General features: G+C 39.3%; 1 protein-coding gene across 10 annotated transcripts in view; it reads right to left on the bottom strand.

Moving 5' to 3' along the window:
* The window catches only part of RAPH1 (Ras association (RalGDS/AF-6) and pleckstrin homology domains 1), a 230,140-nt gene that overhangs the window by 61,503 nt on the left and 152,871 nt on the right, over positions 1 to 15,766 (bottom strand). The window contains exons 1-3 of one of the 10 annotated variants that reach the window (XM_065069910.1): positions 7,615 to 7,631; positions 7,301 to 7,420; positions 5,656 to 5,759 (exon numbers count right to left, since the gene is read on the bottom strand). The exons of 4 other annotated variants lie outside the window; for them this stretch is intronic. In XM_065069910.1, coding sequence (XP_064925982.1) covers positions 5,656 to 5,759; positions 7,301 to 7,310 — 114 coding nt within the window. In that variant the 5' untranslated portion in view covers positions 7,311 to 7,420; positions 7,615 to 7,631. Of the gene's footprint in view, positions 1 to 5,655; positions 5,760 to 7,300; positions 7,421 to 7,609; positions 7,632 to 15,766 lie in introns of those variants that run through there. 5 more of the 10 variants (XM_065069909.1, XM_065069911.1, XM_065069913.1 and 2 more) reach the window with 5 other exon arrangements.

The following is a 15,766-nucleotide window of genomic DNA, read 5'->3' as shown; positions in this document are numbered from 1 at the left end:
ACTGGCTTAAACCAAAAATAAACATATCTAAACAACAGGCTACCCCAGTTCAAGTAATTTTATATTTTAAGCCACTAGTAAAATCAGATTTAAGTATTCAAATTAGCAGTCAACTTCCATCCTCCGACTTCATTGCAAACTGTAAGTAGGGACATCCCCCTACTCCTTCTACCCCCACCACTCTTTTTCATCACCAACCTCTCCACAGAAGGATGTCTGAGGTGTGAGGCAGATGAGGACAGCCACTCCAATGGAGAGAAAAATGGATGTACGGTTACTGCACCATGACATTACCAGGAAAGAAAGAAGTACTACAGAAAGATGTTTTTCCATGGAAAAGCTGTGCCTGGTTGGAGCCTTAGACAAACTGCATAGCAGAGAGCCTTGTGAGTCTGGGGGAAAGCCTAATACTGGGCCCCTGATGAGATGAGCCCAGTAGTCAGGAGTGGAAAGGCTGAAGTCAGCAGGAATGGGGCAGTTTGCTGTGACAGGCAAGGGGAGAGGATCATTTGGCAGTGAACCAACACTGCTCACATGGTGGTGATGTGAGGCACAAGCACTAAAGGGGGAGCAACTGTGTGGCACGAAAAGGAGAAAGTACAGACAAGTTGTGCACGATATGGGTGTAGATAGAAAAACATGTTTATGGATCTCACAACTGCAGAACCACCACTGCTCTGGGAGACTACTTATCAGCCTCTTCCCTTGGATCTTGCAGGTCATGAGGCACAATTTCAGATCCCCATAAACCTCACACACAATAACAAGACAGAAAGCCAACTTTCTGCTCCATAAACTCACCATTTTCCTTGTTGATGCTGAAGGAACTCAAGCTCTATTTTGACCATCTCCCCAGGCAAGAAAAAAAAAAATCCCTTGAAGGAAGGAAAGTCCTGGACTTGCACAACTCTTCTTCTCAGCTCACGCTCTTTTTCTCCTCAAAAAGTAAGAGAGAAGCCATTCCAGAAGTTCTCAAACCACAAAGCAACTTCTGTGAGGCATCTGGTTGAGCAGGGTGCCAAAGCCTGTAACAATCCCACCACCACTATTCACTAGTAAAGCCGGCACAAATTGCTGATGAGGAGAGGGCAGATATAGAAAGCCATGCTCACCACTGATAAAGGGTGAAAATACAACTTAAACTCTCCAAAGTTTCTAAAAAAAAAAAAAAAAAAAAGAGAGGGAAAAAGAAAAAGACAATATTTCTCCCTGTATTTTTTTTTCTTTCTAATGCTTTCTTCACTTGGGGCTTTGCTTCTACTGTCAATTCACCATCCTTTCTCTGGAAGGATAGTTTAATTATCATAAACCAAGAAGTCCACATAACTCAAACCAGTATTAGCAATTTGAGGTATAAAGCTACAAAATTTATCTCAAATTGCTAACAGGAATATAAGCATTGCCTGCTGAGCATTGACCTTAATCTATAGATAGGCCTCACAAAAATCATTTTAAAAAATTAATAATTTAGTATACTTAAGATGTGCTCTACAGATAAATGTTCATACTAAAAAGCTGCGTTGTTTCAGTTTCTAACTAAGTATTGGCAGTAGATAGTAAGGGAGGGAAGGGGAGAAAAAGCACCATTTCTGGATTCTACTCCCTGGGAAAAAAAAAAGCACTTAAAGGAAGAAAGCAGCCTCAGAATAAATTTTAAGAAGTTTTGTTATATCAAAGGTTAGAGCAGTCTAAAAGCCACTTAAGCACCAACTGATGCATACCAAAAGGATTTTATCTAGAATTTAATTGTAGAGATTACAACCAAATATTTAACACAGAATCAACATTTTAAAGTACATGTTTCTGAAAAAGTAAGAAAATCAGCTTCCACGGCAAGGAAAAAATAAAGTCTAAGTCATGCCACTGAGGAAGTGAACACAAAATTCCTATACAGTAGGACAACCACGGAAGATGGGGCTGACAGCTGGGTCTTGTTAAAGAAGGACTTTAAACAGAAGGATTTAAACTCACAGGATTAGGCCAGCATTCCCAAGGAACACTGTTCAGATCTTAAGCTGCAGAGGCCTTGTCTAAACAGCTCAGCACCTGAGTCACATAAACAACTACTGTAAATCTGTTGCCACCACACTTGGTAGCTTTGCAAACAGAACTTTTCCTTGCATAGGAAAACTAAAGACAGAGTGTTTTGCTATTGCAACCATGGCGGGGGGTGGGGCCAAATAGAATAAATCTAGTCAGAATCCATACTGCCACTCATGAATATAAGTTTCAAGATTTTTTCCAAAAAGTTTCTAATCTCCCCCCAAAACTTTTAATCTAATGTGGTTTTTTATTCAGTGAAGGACAATCCTGAGCAGGAGGCTCAGTGCAGCTATTATACACACAGACATATATACACTGTACATTATGTTTCACATTACATTTTGTTTATAAATACGCTTGGAAGTTCTGCCACTCGGTAGTCCATTATTCTTGTCTCTCATCTAAGTTTGATGCTGTGGAAAATCAACAAACCAAAATAATGCAGATTTAGATGATGAGAAAATAATACCAACGGCTAACTAAAATAATTTGAAAGTTTAAAAAGTCACAATTTGTACATGAGAGAGATATAATTTATGGCGAGTTTTAAAGCCATCTGAAAGCAACGAGAGTAGTTGCTTTCCCTGCAATTATTTTTTTAATACAAAAAGTGAATGGATCTTTTTAAACACCAGGGCTTCTTAGCAAGGGTCACACAGACTGAAAAATACTGTAGAGCACACTAAGAAACACAAGTTAATAGGGACAGGAATGAGACACTTCATGGCATTCGTCAAGCCAGGGGACAGATATCCTCCTATCACCACCCGAATGGGAATATCAAGAGTCGCTGTAGCTTTCAATAAATTAACAACAGTACTCAAGAGGATGGCTCCAGGGTTTCACCAGACAGCACCTTCCCAAAGAACCCTCAGCAGTAAAATGTAGGATAATTTCTTTTGATAGCAACTACACTTTGACCCTGTATTCTGTTTCCTGGAGAAGGAAGAATGACCACTTCCCAGTGTCCTTGTCCAGCACAGACACATCTCTCTACCACACTCTCAAGGCTCCCGTCATTCAAATAACATCTTGGAAATTTTTGGTTTTACCAGGTGTACAGAGCTCAGTACTCACACAAGGGTACCTGTCACCTACACCCTCAGCTGTGGCTATTATTTCGCACAACACCGTGCAAACAGCTTGTTGCTGTTGCAAGCGGGGGCTTTGCCTTCTCGTTATCTGGCCCCAAAGGTGATCACAAAACAACTGTACCGTATTTATTATTATTTTGTTATATAACTAAGAAGCACAGAATCACAGAATGTTTGGGATTGGAAGGGACCTCGAAAGCTCATCCAGTGCAATCCCCTCATGGAGCAGGAACACCCAGATGAGGTTACACAGGAAGGTGTCCAGGCGGGTTGGAATGTCTGCACAGAAGGAGACTCCACAACCTCCCCGGGCAGCCTGGGCCAGGCTCTGGCACGCTTACTGAGAAGAAATTTCTTCTCAAATTTAAGTGGAATCTTTTGTGTTCCAGTTTGAACCCATTACCCATTGTCCTATCTTTGGTTGTCACCGAGAAGAGCCTGGCTCCATCCTCATGACACTCACCCTTTATATATTTGTAAACATTAATGAGGTCACCCCTCAGTCTCCTCTTCCCCAGCTCCCTCAGCCTTTCCTCACACGGGAGATGCTCCACTCCGTCATCTTTGTTGCCCTGCGCTGGACTCTCTCCATCAGTTCCTTGTCCTTCTGGAACTGAGGGGCCACAACTGGACACAATATTCCAGGTGTGGTCTCACCAGGGCAGAGTAGAGGGGCAGGAGAACCTCTCTCGACTTACTAACCACCCCCCTTCTAATCCACCCCAGGTACCATTGGCCTTCCTGGCCACAAGGGCCCAGTGCTGGCTCATGGTCATCCTGCTGTCCACCAGGACCCCCAGGTCCCTTTCCCCTACACTGCTCTCTAATAGGTCATTCCCCAACTTATACTGGAACCTGGGGTTGTTCCTGCCCAGATGACAGACTCTACACTTGCCCTTGTTATATTGCATTCAATTTTTCCCCACCCAACTCTCCAGCCTGTCCAGGTCTCTGGATGGCAGCACAGCCTCTGGCGTGTCAGCCACTCCTCCCAGCTTGGTGTCATCAGCAAACTTGCTGACAGTCACTCTATTCCCTCATCCAAATAATTTATGAATATATCGAATAATACAGGCCCCAGCACTGACCCCTGAGGCACTGCACTAGATACAGGCCTCAACTGGACTCTGCCCCATTGATCACAACTCTCTGGCTTCTTCCGTTCAGGCAGTTTGCAGTCCACCTCACCACCTGGTCATCTAGACCACACTCCCTCAGTTTAGCTGTGAGGATGCTGTGGAGACTGTGTCAAATGCCTTACTCAAGTCAAGGCAGATCACGTCACCGCTCTGCCATCATCCATCCATCTTGTTATGTCCTCATAAAAGTTAATGAGGTTGGTCAAGCACGACTTCCCCTTGGTGAAGCCATGTTGAGACTGCCCCTAATGACCCTCTTATCCCTGAGGTGCCTTGAGATGGCACCAAGGAGAAGTTGTTCCATCAGTTTCCCAGGGATGGAGGTGAGGCTGACCAGTCTATAGTTGCCCGGGTCCTCCCTTCTTGCCCTTTTTGAAGACTGCAGTGACATTTGCTTTCCTCCAGTCCTCAGGCACCTCTCCCGTTCCCAAGACTTGGCAAAGATGATGGAGAGCAATGGTCCAGCAATGACCTCAGCCAGCTCCCTCAGCACTCGCAGATGCATCCCATCCAGACCCATAGATTTATGGATGTCCAGATTGTTTAACTGCTCCCTAACCCAGCCCTCATCAACCCAGGCAAACTCCTCCACTGTCCTGCCTTCCTCTGGGGCCTCAGCAGTACGGGGCTCCTCAGGACAGCCTCCGGCAGAGCAGACAGAGACAAAGAAGCATTCAGTAACTCTGCCTTCTCAGTATCTTCTGTCACCAGGGCACCCACCTCATTCATCAGTGGGCCTACGTTACCTCTGCTGTTAATTTTATCTGCCACACATTGGAAAAAGCTCTTCCTGTTGTCCTTCACCCCTCTCGCCAGGTTTAATTCTAAGGAGGCCTTAGCTTTCCTAGTTGCCTCCCTGCACCCTCTGACAACAGCAAACCCACGAAGTTTATTAAACATCATGTAAAAAACAATTTGTCAAGAAAAGTTTCTGCCTCTTTTTGCCATGATCTCTTAATATCAGATGCCATCAAGGCTCATTCTTTCCTGAATTCAATGGAAAAATGGAAAACTTTGCAAGAAGACTAATGTATAGATGACTTCACTAGTCAGATACTTCAACTCCTTCATCTTTCCATGCTACAAATGTAATACTACCAAATTACTGTTTAAACAGAGAAAAACCACCATTGATACTGCAGTATAGTTAAAAAACCCAAACCTACTATAGATGCATTATTTTATTATCAACACACACTACCTCAGGTTTTTTCCTACAGAATATAAAAATTCATGTCCTCATATGAAAGCAACTACGTGATTTTTTTAAGCATTAAAAAATAATTAGAAAAAACAGGCTAAAAATGACCTTATACTGTAATGCATACTGAATTTTCATCACACTCAAAGAGCCGCCCTTCCTAAGACAAAATACTAACCTCTGAGTACAGTATCGTTGCAGCCAATGTCAGTTCCTTTCCAGAACACTTAAGCCTGTGTCCACAAGGCTGATGGCCAGTGCTGTCATTTCCTCCATTAAGATCTGGAAAGCAGCAGGAAATATGGCTCACAACAAATGCAGGAATACCTGGCGTACAGAAACACCACAGAGCCTACTGTCCACTCTGAGCCCATTTCTGAAGTCTGACTACAGATGGTCTATTGCAACTTAACCACAGTGAACTCCTCCCAGAATTAAGGGCATGAATTCTCACAGATTAATACTTTTCTGCCATATAAAACCAGGACAAACTCTTATTCTGCACTTACATTCTTTTGGCAGGACTAGGGGAGGATGTTATATCTAGTTCACAGAAAATTAGGTCCCCCATTTCATAAGCAAATATAAAGTGCATGTTGAAGTTTGTAAGAATTTAGTAGGTACTTTCCCGCAACAGAAATTTGGAAGAAATTTATCACAAATTCTGAATAGAGCTACATTAATTATAAATGCAGGAGGAAGTTCATGTTTACAACCTCAAACAAAAAAACCATTATATCATGTTAACAGCTGTGTAACAATTTGGCAGGCCTCGGAGTGAAGCTTTTTTCTGAACATTCTAAAAGAACAATTATTTTTGTTTCCTCGTAAATATCTTCCTTGGTATAAAGACCTCTACAGGGATTGAACCCGATGAATAAACTACAGAATACGACACTAAAAGTGGAATGTGTTCCACAACGACTATTTTTACTGCTAAAGGAGCTGAGTTGACCACACTCTATAAGGAATGTAATTTGTGACACTAGAAATGGTAATTACTTGCACCACATTCACATCTTATTAAGGACAAGGGTTGGCAAGGAAGAACTGATCTGCATTAATTTGCTGTAGCCATAATGAGCCACAAACTAGCAAAACTAGCTTTTTAAAAATGTAGGTGACAGCAACCAGTTTAAAAGCCACATTAAAAGAAGTCTCTGAATTCATTTCCAAGTTGTGTTTGTCTATTGCACTATAAAAAGCTTATGCAGATGCAGGAGTTTGTAGAACATTCCATTACCTACAGTCTCATTTCCTCAGATTGCTAACAGTGAGGTGGGAATCGGCTGGACAATTTTTTTAGTATCAGTTTTTGTAGGAGATATGATTATGCTTGAATCTTAGCTATCTCAAGCTGAATCAAAAAAAAAAAGCAGCACCATGAAAGGATATACAATGAAACTTAAAAATAAATAAATTAGTTTATGACTTTTATTGGTTTTCTATCTTCCTTCAGACCTCTAAATGCCCATTCAGGTTTACGTCTTGCTGGCAACCTCTTCCTATCACCTTTCCAAACGATTTATAAAGTTTTGCTGATAGAAGCTACAGCCTGGAATACCTTCAAGGGCTGGCTTGTGATAAATCAGAACAAGTTTACCTTTCAAAAAAGGAAAGAATTTTTGCAAATTATAAATTTCATACCAGTGGGAGTTTTTTTGCACATTCTCCCTGCGCCCCAACACATCTGTGCAATAAAGATGCATATTTTTGTAAATATAAGCTCATTAAATTCCTTATTTATACTTATTCACGAATAATCTCCATCAGGGGCCATGTCCAGACTGTAAAGCAATGTTGCATTTGATAGTACCATATACCTGTTTCCATCAGCAGGAAGGAAACACTGAAACTGAGCTGCTTCTTTGGCGGTCTTGAAATCTATAAAGGTGATGGACTTCATCCATCTTTATCATCCAGAATTTGAGATGTCATTCCATCTAAAATATGAGGTTTTACAGCTCTTATTATTAAATCATTACCTATGCTTTTTTTTTTAATTATAATTTTTCTTTCTCCTTTTTCATTCACAAGAAGCATGGTCAAGTTGTGTTCACAAACAACAACAACACAACCATGAGACCCCCCACCCCTTTTCCAGTTAAGAAAAACAAATGAGAAAAGTCCACCTTACGCAGGAAAAAGAAAAACAAGCTCAAAAGTCAGTGGAAGAAAGTTGAGAAGGATTTCCACACATCGCTGTTGTTGCAACACTAAACACTGCTGGTCACAAGGAGCACAGATGGATTCCTTGCACTCACTGCTATCACCTTCTGTTTGCAACTGTATTAGAGAGGTCAGAAAGGAAAATACTTTTATTTATACCAGTATAGTTTTTGCTGACTTGCTCATAAAAAGCACTAGACAAGAGGCAGCTAGTATTACCAACATGATCCATTACTAAGAGCCTTCAAATATTTAAGTCTCAATAAATAAGTCTTGAGAACGTTTCCACAGAGAGCACAGTTAGGTTTTGGGGTTGGGTTGGGGTTTTTTTTGAATTAAACTACTTATACACAAGGTAGGTTTTAAATTATGCTGGTGAAGCTGAAGCAACTTCTGCTTGTATGCAGCTAGATTTGGCATTCTGTTGAAAATGCTCTTTTACATTTGACAGAAATCCTGCACCACACTTTGAAGGATGATACACAGAACAAATAAGGAAGCAATTACCTGGGCAATTTTCCCATCATATTGAAGTCATACAAACAATTCAGTTTTACTGAACTTTGAGAAAGCTGAAGACATGGGTGATGTTTTACTCTTTTATCGTTTAACAGTATTCTAAAATCTTAACCTCACACTCTGGTATTGCCTGAATACACAGCAGTGTAGCAAAAGCCTGACAAAACCATAATCAGTGCAAAGTTAGTGTCATAACCACTCTTCAAAAGACTGGTCATCAAGGTGCATTTGGAAACTTTAGACAAGAAACTAGCCAAAATTCAATATTTACTGGACAGTAGCTGGAACTATCAGCAGGGAATGACTCAACAGGTAGGTGTTTGTATGCTGTAACATCAGTGGCAGCTGTTCTGTCAGAGCTGCCAGTGGACCTGCACACTGATTAAGGGAACTCACTGGCTATGGTCCATGGCGATGCCACTGAGAATGGCTACCAGGAATCCAGGCTTGGCTGGCAGCACTATTTCTGTGTCTCTGTCCATGCAGCACAACCACTTTTGAGATCTGGAGATGAAACAGCACAATCACAAGTCTGAACACGTGCCACAACATAATTTATGAACAAACACCTATTAAAAAAACCAAACCAAACCAAAATGGATGCGCCTGAAGACCTTGTTTATTCCTGGTCTCAACTTTTCAATTGATGTCACAACCTTCTCTCAGAAGAAAACAACTAAAAGTGCAATACATCAATGGAATCATCCACAGCCTTCTGTGCTAAGTAGTAAGATTAATTCTAATAGTACCTCTTTCCAGCTCCATTATTCTTGACTGTTTATATTTTTTAAAATGAAAGCAAGTCACAGAAAGCAAGTTCGCATCCCCTTTTTCAGTTCTTGTCCACCATCTAAACAATCAGCTAAAGAATTTCTCCCAGCTGAGAATACACAGAAAGTATAGGACCAGCATAGCTAATTGTACCACCTAACCTCCCCTCAGCTGCATTTTGAGATGGGGAACACCAAGAACAATATTCTGTCCAGTTCTCGGTGGACATATTGCCTCCTGTAGGGCAACTCTAGACAACAAAATTTAAAAGCACACACATGACCTTAAGCCCAAGTGCAGAAAGGAATTGAGCACAGAAAAAAGGATTTTTTTACCAATCCAGTCTCAAATCAAGCAGCACGTCAGACACAAACATTTCAAAACCAATACCTGAAAGGAAACAAACTAGCTAAACATATAACTTTCTAAACTACTCATTGTCTGCAACTTACCTAGAAAACTAGAAGACTGTCTAAAGAAAAGAATTGTGCATATTACAAGACAGCAGAAAAAGTGCGGTTTGAAGATGACAAGGATAGCATTTAATCCATGATATAATGATTGCTCTGTGGCAGACCTAGCTTCCTCTTCTTAAATAATGTTGTATTCCTCGAGACACTATAAAGGTCAGCAATACAGAGAGGGCACAAATCAATTTTTTACAAAATGCAGAGCCAGAGATATCATTTCGGTGCTTATCTTAATCATCTTTGGAAAGACGAAAGTGATCATTGCTACAGCAGATTTTCTAAACATGGTGTATAAAACATATTAAGCATAGTGGCAATAAAATAAGAAAACTACAGTTGTCAATCTGTATTCTGTTCAACACCAGGCTACCGCATGCACACCTAATGACAGGAAGATCATCACTAGTTTCAAAATACAAGCCTCAAACCATATGTTCACTATATAGAAAATTCTCAACACAACACAGGACCAGACTGCTGCTATCTCTCTTATTTACCCCTTGAAAAGTTACTAATCACATTATAGATGCAAGCAGAACTTAAGAAATTACTAAAGAAATATTAAGTAAACTACGGTCTATTTTACTAGACCTTGAATTCCCCCCAAAAGCAGTATTCTTTAGTTTAACAGACTACTATCACAGCACTACAGTAATTCACAATGAGTTTTGTGTGTCTAAATTTTAAATTTTCTCTTCAAAAAGTGAATAATATAACATTTTAACTGCTTAACCATCTATGTATTCCAAATTCTATTAAAAGACCCCCAAGACTTCATACCCTACATACCACTGCTTTGAACAATGGCTGTCACTATACTCCAAAAGGTTTCATACTTCAGTCTGTCTTGCAATAAACAGACACGATAAGAGGTGATGATCTGAGATGCATACTTTATATAGAGCATCCCGATACAATATTTGGAATCGCACTGCAAGAACAAAGCAAGCCCTACTTTTGAATATACGTTAGTTTCCCTTTCCTATCAATAATACTGCCTGAATCATGCTGCAATACCAACATTTTAAGGAAAGCAATCCAGCAAAAGTCATTTTAGGAATGAAGAAGCAGCTTCTGAATTTATCAGTACGCTACACCTTCCCAACTCTCACAGCACAACACAACATAGTGAAAGCATGTGCAGTTGTAAACCCAAATACTTAAATCCATACTGGAAGGCAAAAAGAATTTAGACAACTTAAGGTCAGCTGCAACTTAACATTTTCATAAGAGAACAACCGAACCTTTTTCTCGCTTTTAACCTCACTCTAAAGCAGAAAAATAAACATTTAGGCAGCTTTAACTGGAGCAATGTACTACACTATATCAATATCTTGTAATATTTTATCATGTTTCATTAAATCAAGTATATAGAAAAGTTCTCAAATGCTCACAGCCTGTCAAGGGTCTCATCAAAGAAAATGCCAGACTAACCTTATCTCAGAAAGTTAATAATGAGCATAAACACAGAAAACTTAGAAGTTCTGGCCTTATAGTTTCGGATGAGGTACATTTCAAACAAAATGAAGACTGTGTACCCTCAAGACTGAAAAAAACTGAGGTGGAATCCAAGCTCAGAAGGCAGGTGGTTTATTCTGCTCTACAAAATCAAGTAACTAAATAAAGTCTTAGGAAGACATTGCTTCAAAGCACACTCTCCTCTTTTACAAACACTTTAGACTTATTTTATTATTCTTTTGAGAAATGAGAAGTGAACCTGAAATGCTCATGCACCTTTTACTTTACAATATATAAAGATATGAGGTTGGCCCATGGTCACATTATACAGGGACACAGCAATTTGTGTTGTCATTTTCAAAATAAGAAAGAACACATTTCACAAGAATTAGTGGAAAACATTAATGATCGGAAGGTACTAGATACGAGGAATAATTAAAAGTCACATATAACGCAATAAGATGCCTTATGTACTGCACTCAAATGAGTCTTTAGGCCAGTTCAATTTAAACTCTTCTCCTGATATTAACAGCAGACAGACTGTACATTAAACCAAAGTAATTTGTGTCAAGCAGGAATGTTTTTTCCCCCACTGTATTTTAAATTTAAAGGCCACACAAACCTAATATACTTCTGAAGGACCCAGGCCCAGAAAAAGAGACACACAAAATCATTCCCCCAACTTTAGGCTCAACAGTCTACCCAAGCTAAGTTCCTACATAGTGCCTGTAACTATATTAATGATCTGGTACTTAAGAATGAAGATTGACACCTCTTTTCAAAAAGATAGATGTCCGAGTCACCACATTTCAGAAGTGAAACACCACTGACGTTGAAAGCACACAGTCTGAAAATACTTTGTTTGCTCTACAGTGGACTTTCAACCCCACAACGCATGATAGTCATTCCAGGAATATTCCATTCCAGTTCATGAAAGATAATTTAAGATTTTCCATTACAAAGTAGTAATAACTAATTACAGGGGCTTTTAAAAAAATTGTTGGTTTTGAGGACCTTCTGAAGTTTTTGCACAGATTCAAGCTAAATAGGAATAAACAATATCAAAATAGAAAGTTTTGTTCAAGATAATCACAAGCACTTGAGTAGGATCTTTTGGGCATTTGTTTTCTATTTTATTTTTAACAAGAAAGCCTGCGATTTTCACTAACTAGGATAGCAAGCACAAAAGGTTAAGCTGTATGCTGCAATATCAGCTGGAGTTTTTTTAATACAGAGCAGTCCTCACAAGACACTGCAGGCTTCTCTTTAAGTGCTGTGACGCAGATATGTGGTTCCTCCTCAAAATTTCACTCATTTCCCTATTGCTTCAATTTTCCACTCTGTCAGCTGCCAGACGGGGAGACAACATTCACGCTTTTCTATGGGGCCCTCCTTTTCCTTCCATGTAATCGCTGAACATGAGACTTCTCACTTCTGCTATGCTGCTTAGAAAGAATCTTTGAGGTCTCTAAACCAGAACAACTAAACATTTCTTTAGGAAAGTAATTCCCTTCCTCCCTCTCTGGACAGGAATTTATTGTTGGTATTCACATCAACCTGACAAACAGCCTTTCAGTTTCACAGAACCGATCATAAGATATCACTAAGTTACTTATTGATAGACATAGCTGGGTAGAGGTGATGTAAAAAGTGACCTGTTATCCAGCTTCAGGTAGAGTTGTTCTCCTGACATGCTCAGAAATGGCCAAAGTTATAGTCAGTGCTACTATCTTGCAAAGTTACCATAGAGTGAAAACTACCAGCTTTCCCACTCCCCTAAATAAAATGCCACTATTTAACGGATACAAGAGCCTATTTTAAGCCCTCAGACACAACTGCTGTTAACTAAAATCCAAACTACTAGAATTGTTGGTCATTGATGTAACACAGCAAACTTGCAGAGTGCCTTTCCAGGAACAGCGTGCAATAGCATGCAATCATCCAGGTTTCTATCAAACTCACTCAGAACTACATGTCCAAGTAAAAGGTCGTTTTCTTAAGTCATGCATTAAAGAGATAAGTGGCAACTTCCTTGGAGAACAGGTCTGTAAGGCATCTTCCTTTAAAGGTTCAGAACCACTTAAGGAGTGTTTTCACTATGGGATTTTTTGGGTTTTTTTTTAATGCACTGTAAAATGCATTTGTGTAACAGGTCTTCAATCAGCTGTGAAGAAGAATGATTACAGACACCTGGGAAGTCCAAACTTGCATTAGCATATTAAAAGAAAACAGATTCCAACAATGATTAACTCAGTTTTCAATGGTGCAACAAGATCACAGCAATTCTTCTAGCAAGGAGAAAAGCAGGAAGCAAAATTACTAAGGACAAATAAAAAGACTTTGGAATGCTTGGCTTCTGGCGTGAAATCAAAAATCTATGCAAGATGCCTCATTGCTATACAGGCATGAATTAGGCAAGTCAGAATGAAATTGAAAGCTACAATATATGAGTGGGAAACTGTCTAGAACAGCCAACAATTCGATACCAAAGACTGAGGCTTTAAGTCCAGACACAATCCCTCAGTGATGTACCTCCCATAGAACAATTACGAGGAACCTCCCTAGGTGGTGAACGTCGTCCTTGCTTCTGAAGGAAGCTAAACTGGATGTTGCCATTTACTTCACACAGGGTGTCTTGTCCCTGAAGACACAGAGTTTCAGAGTTAACACAAATTTAAGAACTTTATGTCTTTGTGTATTTCCAGCCAATAACATGAGAAAACCTGAGGGAACACTGTCATAGTCATAATGAAATGGTTTCACATTTGTTAGGGAGTACTTCTCTTCCCGTCTAATACAATACTTCTTGTTCTAAACCACAGACAAGAGAAACAAGCAATGAGCTCAGATACAAAGCAGAAAAAACATAGGACTAAAACTAAGGCAACTAGTATGCAAGTATAGTATTTCTGCAAAACAAATAAGTTTCCCATGACAATTTCACCTTCAGAAGATCACCATTAAGCTGCAAAAATCAATCTCATACATGAGATGTTTGAAAGTATCTTGCAAACTTACTGTTTTCAATATTGAGCTAGAACCTACCTTAGATTTGCAAATCAGCTTACTTAAAATAAGTATAGATAACATTATCATCTGGATATGATAATGAATTCATTTACAACATCGCAGTGCAAAGTATTTCTTACAACAGATTCTGAAACCCCAGATAGATGCCTTTTAATACTCGTAAGATCCAAGTAGCATAGTTTGTCTTTATTTTTAAAAATGCTTTTACATCCCAGAGATAAAAGAACCTTTGATTTTGCAGAACTATATAACCATGGTCTAGAAAGGTGTATACAAGAATGTAGCTTTTCTTCACCTCTTAGCATCTCCCCAAAGGTAGAACCTTTGACTGCATCTCATCACCCCTTCGGTCTTACCAATCCAGCATGCTGCGGACCACGCTGTAAACCGCATCACAGAACTTATGTAGATTAAATCTCACCACTCTCTTCTTTTTCAGACTACTTCTAACTCAACAGTTTAGTGATCACTAAAACTAAATAAGACCAAAAGGATATCTCCATCAAGAAAAGCATTAAGAAAAAAAAAAAAAAGCTGTCTCTAATCTCAATCGCTGCTTCTTAGTTCTTATTAATACCATTTCATTAAGAGACCTACTAGAAAAAACACTGAGCAGAACATGCAGCTCTTAAGGCTGGGTCAGTACTGTCAGAGATGCAAGTAGTGAGAACTGCAAACCTGCGGCAATTCCAGACACAGCAAATGCATCTGTACAGGGATTAATGACTTGAAGTTTATAAACAATACATGGAGCAACTTCCTCCCAAGAACCTGCACATTTGTTTTGGTAATGCTATCTTCTGTAACATCTACAGCAAAGTCCATCAGTGACATGTCATCACGAAGAGATGGAAAAAGAAGGAAAGCCAGCAAGCGTGTACACACGCTGTTTCCTTCCAAACATTTGTTTTTTCAAGAATGATGTATCACAAGGATCAATTCAGCAACTTCACGGAGTTAAACATAAGAGTACCACTACAAATCTACAAGCCTTTTGACAGAGGGGAAAATCTGTCAAACATAGCTTCAGTATATTTTCTCAGTGATTAAACCAATCAAATAAGCATTTTAGACAAAGAGATATTCCACCATAATAATCAATGAAATTATTTAAAAGACATCCAGAGACATTGAAAAAAAAACACCACTTTTTTTTTTTCATCACTCATTGAAACAACACAGTTGGGGAAAACCTTCCTTAGCACTACCTGTAAATTCCAAAAAGAATTAAATTCCATACCAAAAAACCCTTTATGAATTTTATGTTATAAAGGCAGCATTTTTCACAGTATGCAGTAACTCACTCAACTTAACTCACTGCACTTAGCAGGCAATTTTATAACACATATTGAAGGGATTTAACTGCAAAGGTGATACCAGAGTAAGAATTCAACTGTTTGAGACGGGAGTGTTTTATCATCAATGCACGCTACATATTCATTATTTGCACTTCTAACACTACTTAATGACATAGCCTTCAAATTCCAATTTTACAAGCAGATGATACAAATTTACCAATTAGAGTTTCTGTAAAGCTAGTAATTAAGTCTTTTGGACACTTCTGAAAACATTTTTGCTTTATGATGACTAACTGGATTTCAGAAAATAAACTAAAAATTTGCACAGTGTAATCCTAGAAGAGTTTGCAATACTTCCTCAAAGAATATGCAGAGTTTTTCACAATTCGCTGATACATCATGGTAGGAGAACAGGAGAAACTACTTGTTCGACACCAGGTTTAGTTTGGGGGAGTCCTTTTACTAGGACTCTGTAAGCAAGACACTAAGACTAGGATGACACAGAATTAACTGCCTTTTCTATGCTGAAGATGGCTGTTCTTAAAGCAGAAAAGTGGTAACAAATGGCAGAATC

This window comes from Columba livia, chromosome 7 (genome assembly GCF_036013475.1).
Source record: "Columba livia isolate bColLiv1 breed racing homer chromosome 7, bColLiv1.pat.W.v2, whole genome shotgun sequence".
NCBI lineage: Eukaryota > Metazoa > Chordata > Aves > Columbiformes > Columbidae > Columba > Columba livia.
Note: the sequence above shows the minus strand (reverse complement) of the source record. Positions and strands in the feature narration are given on the sequence as shown.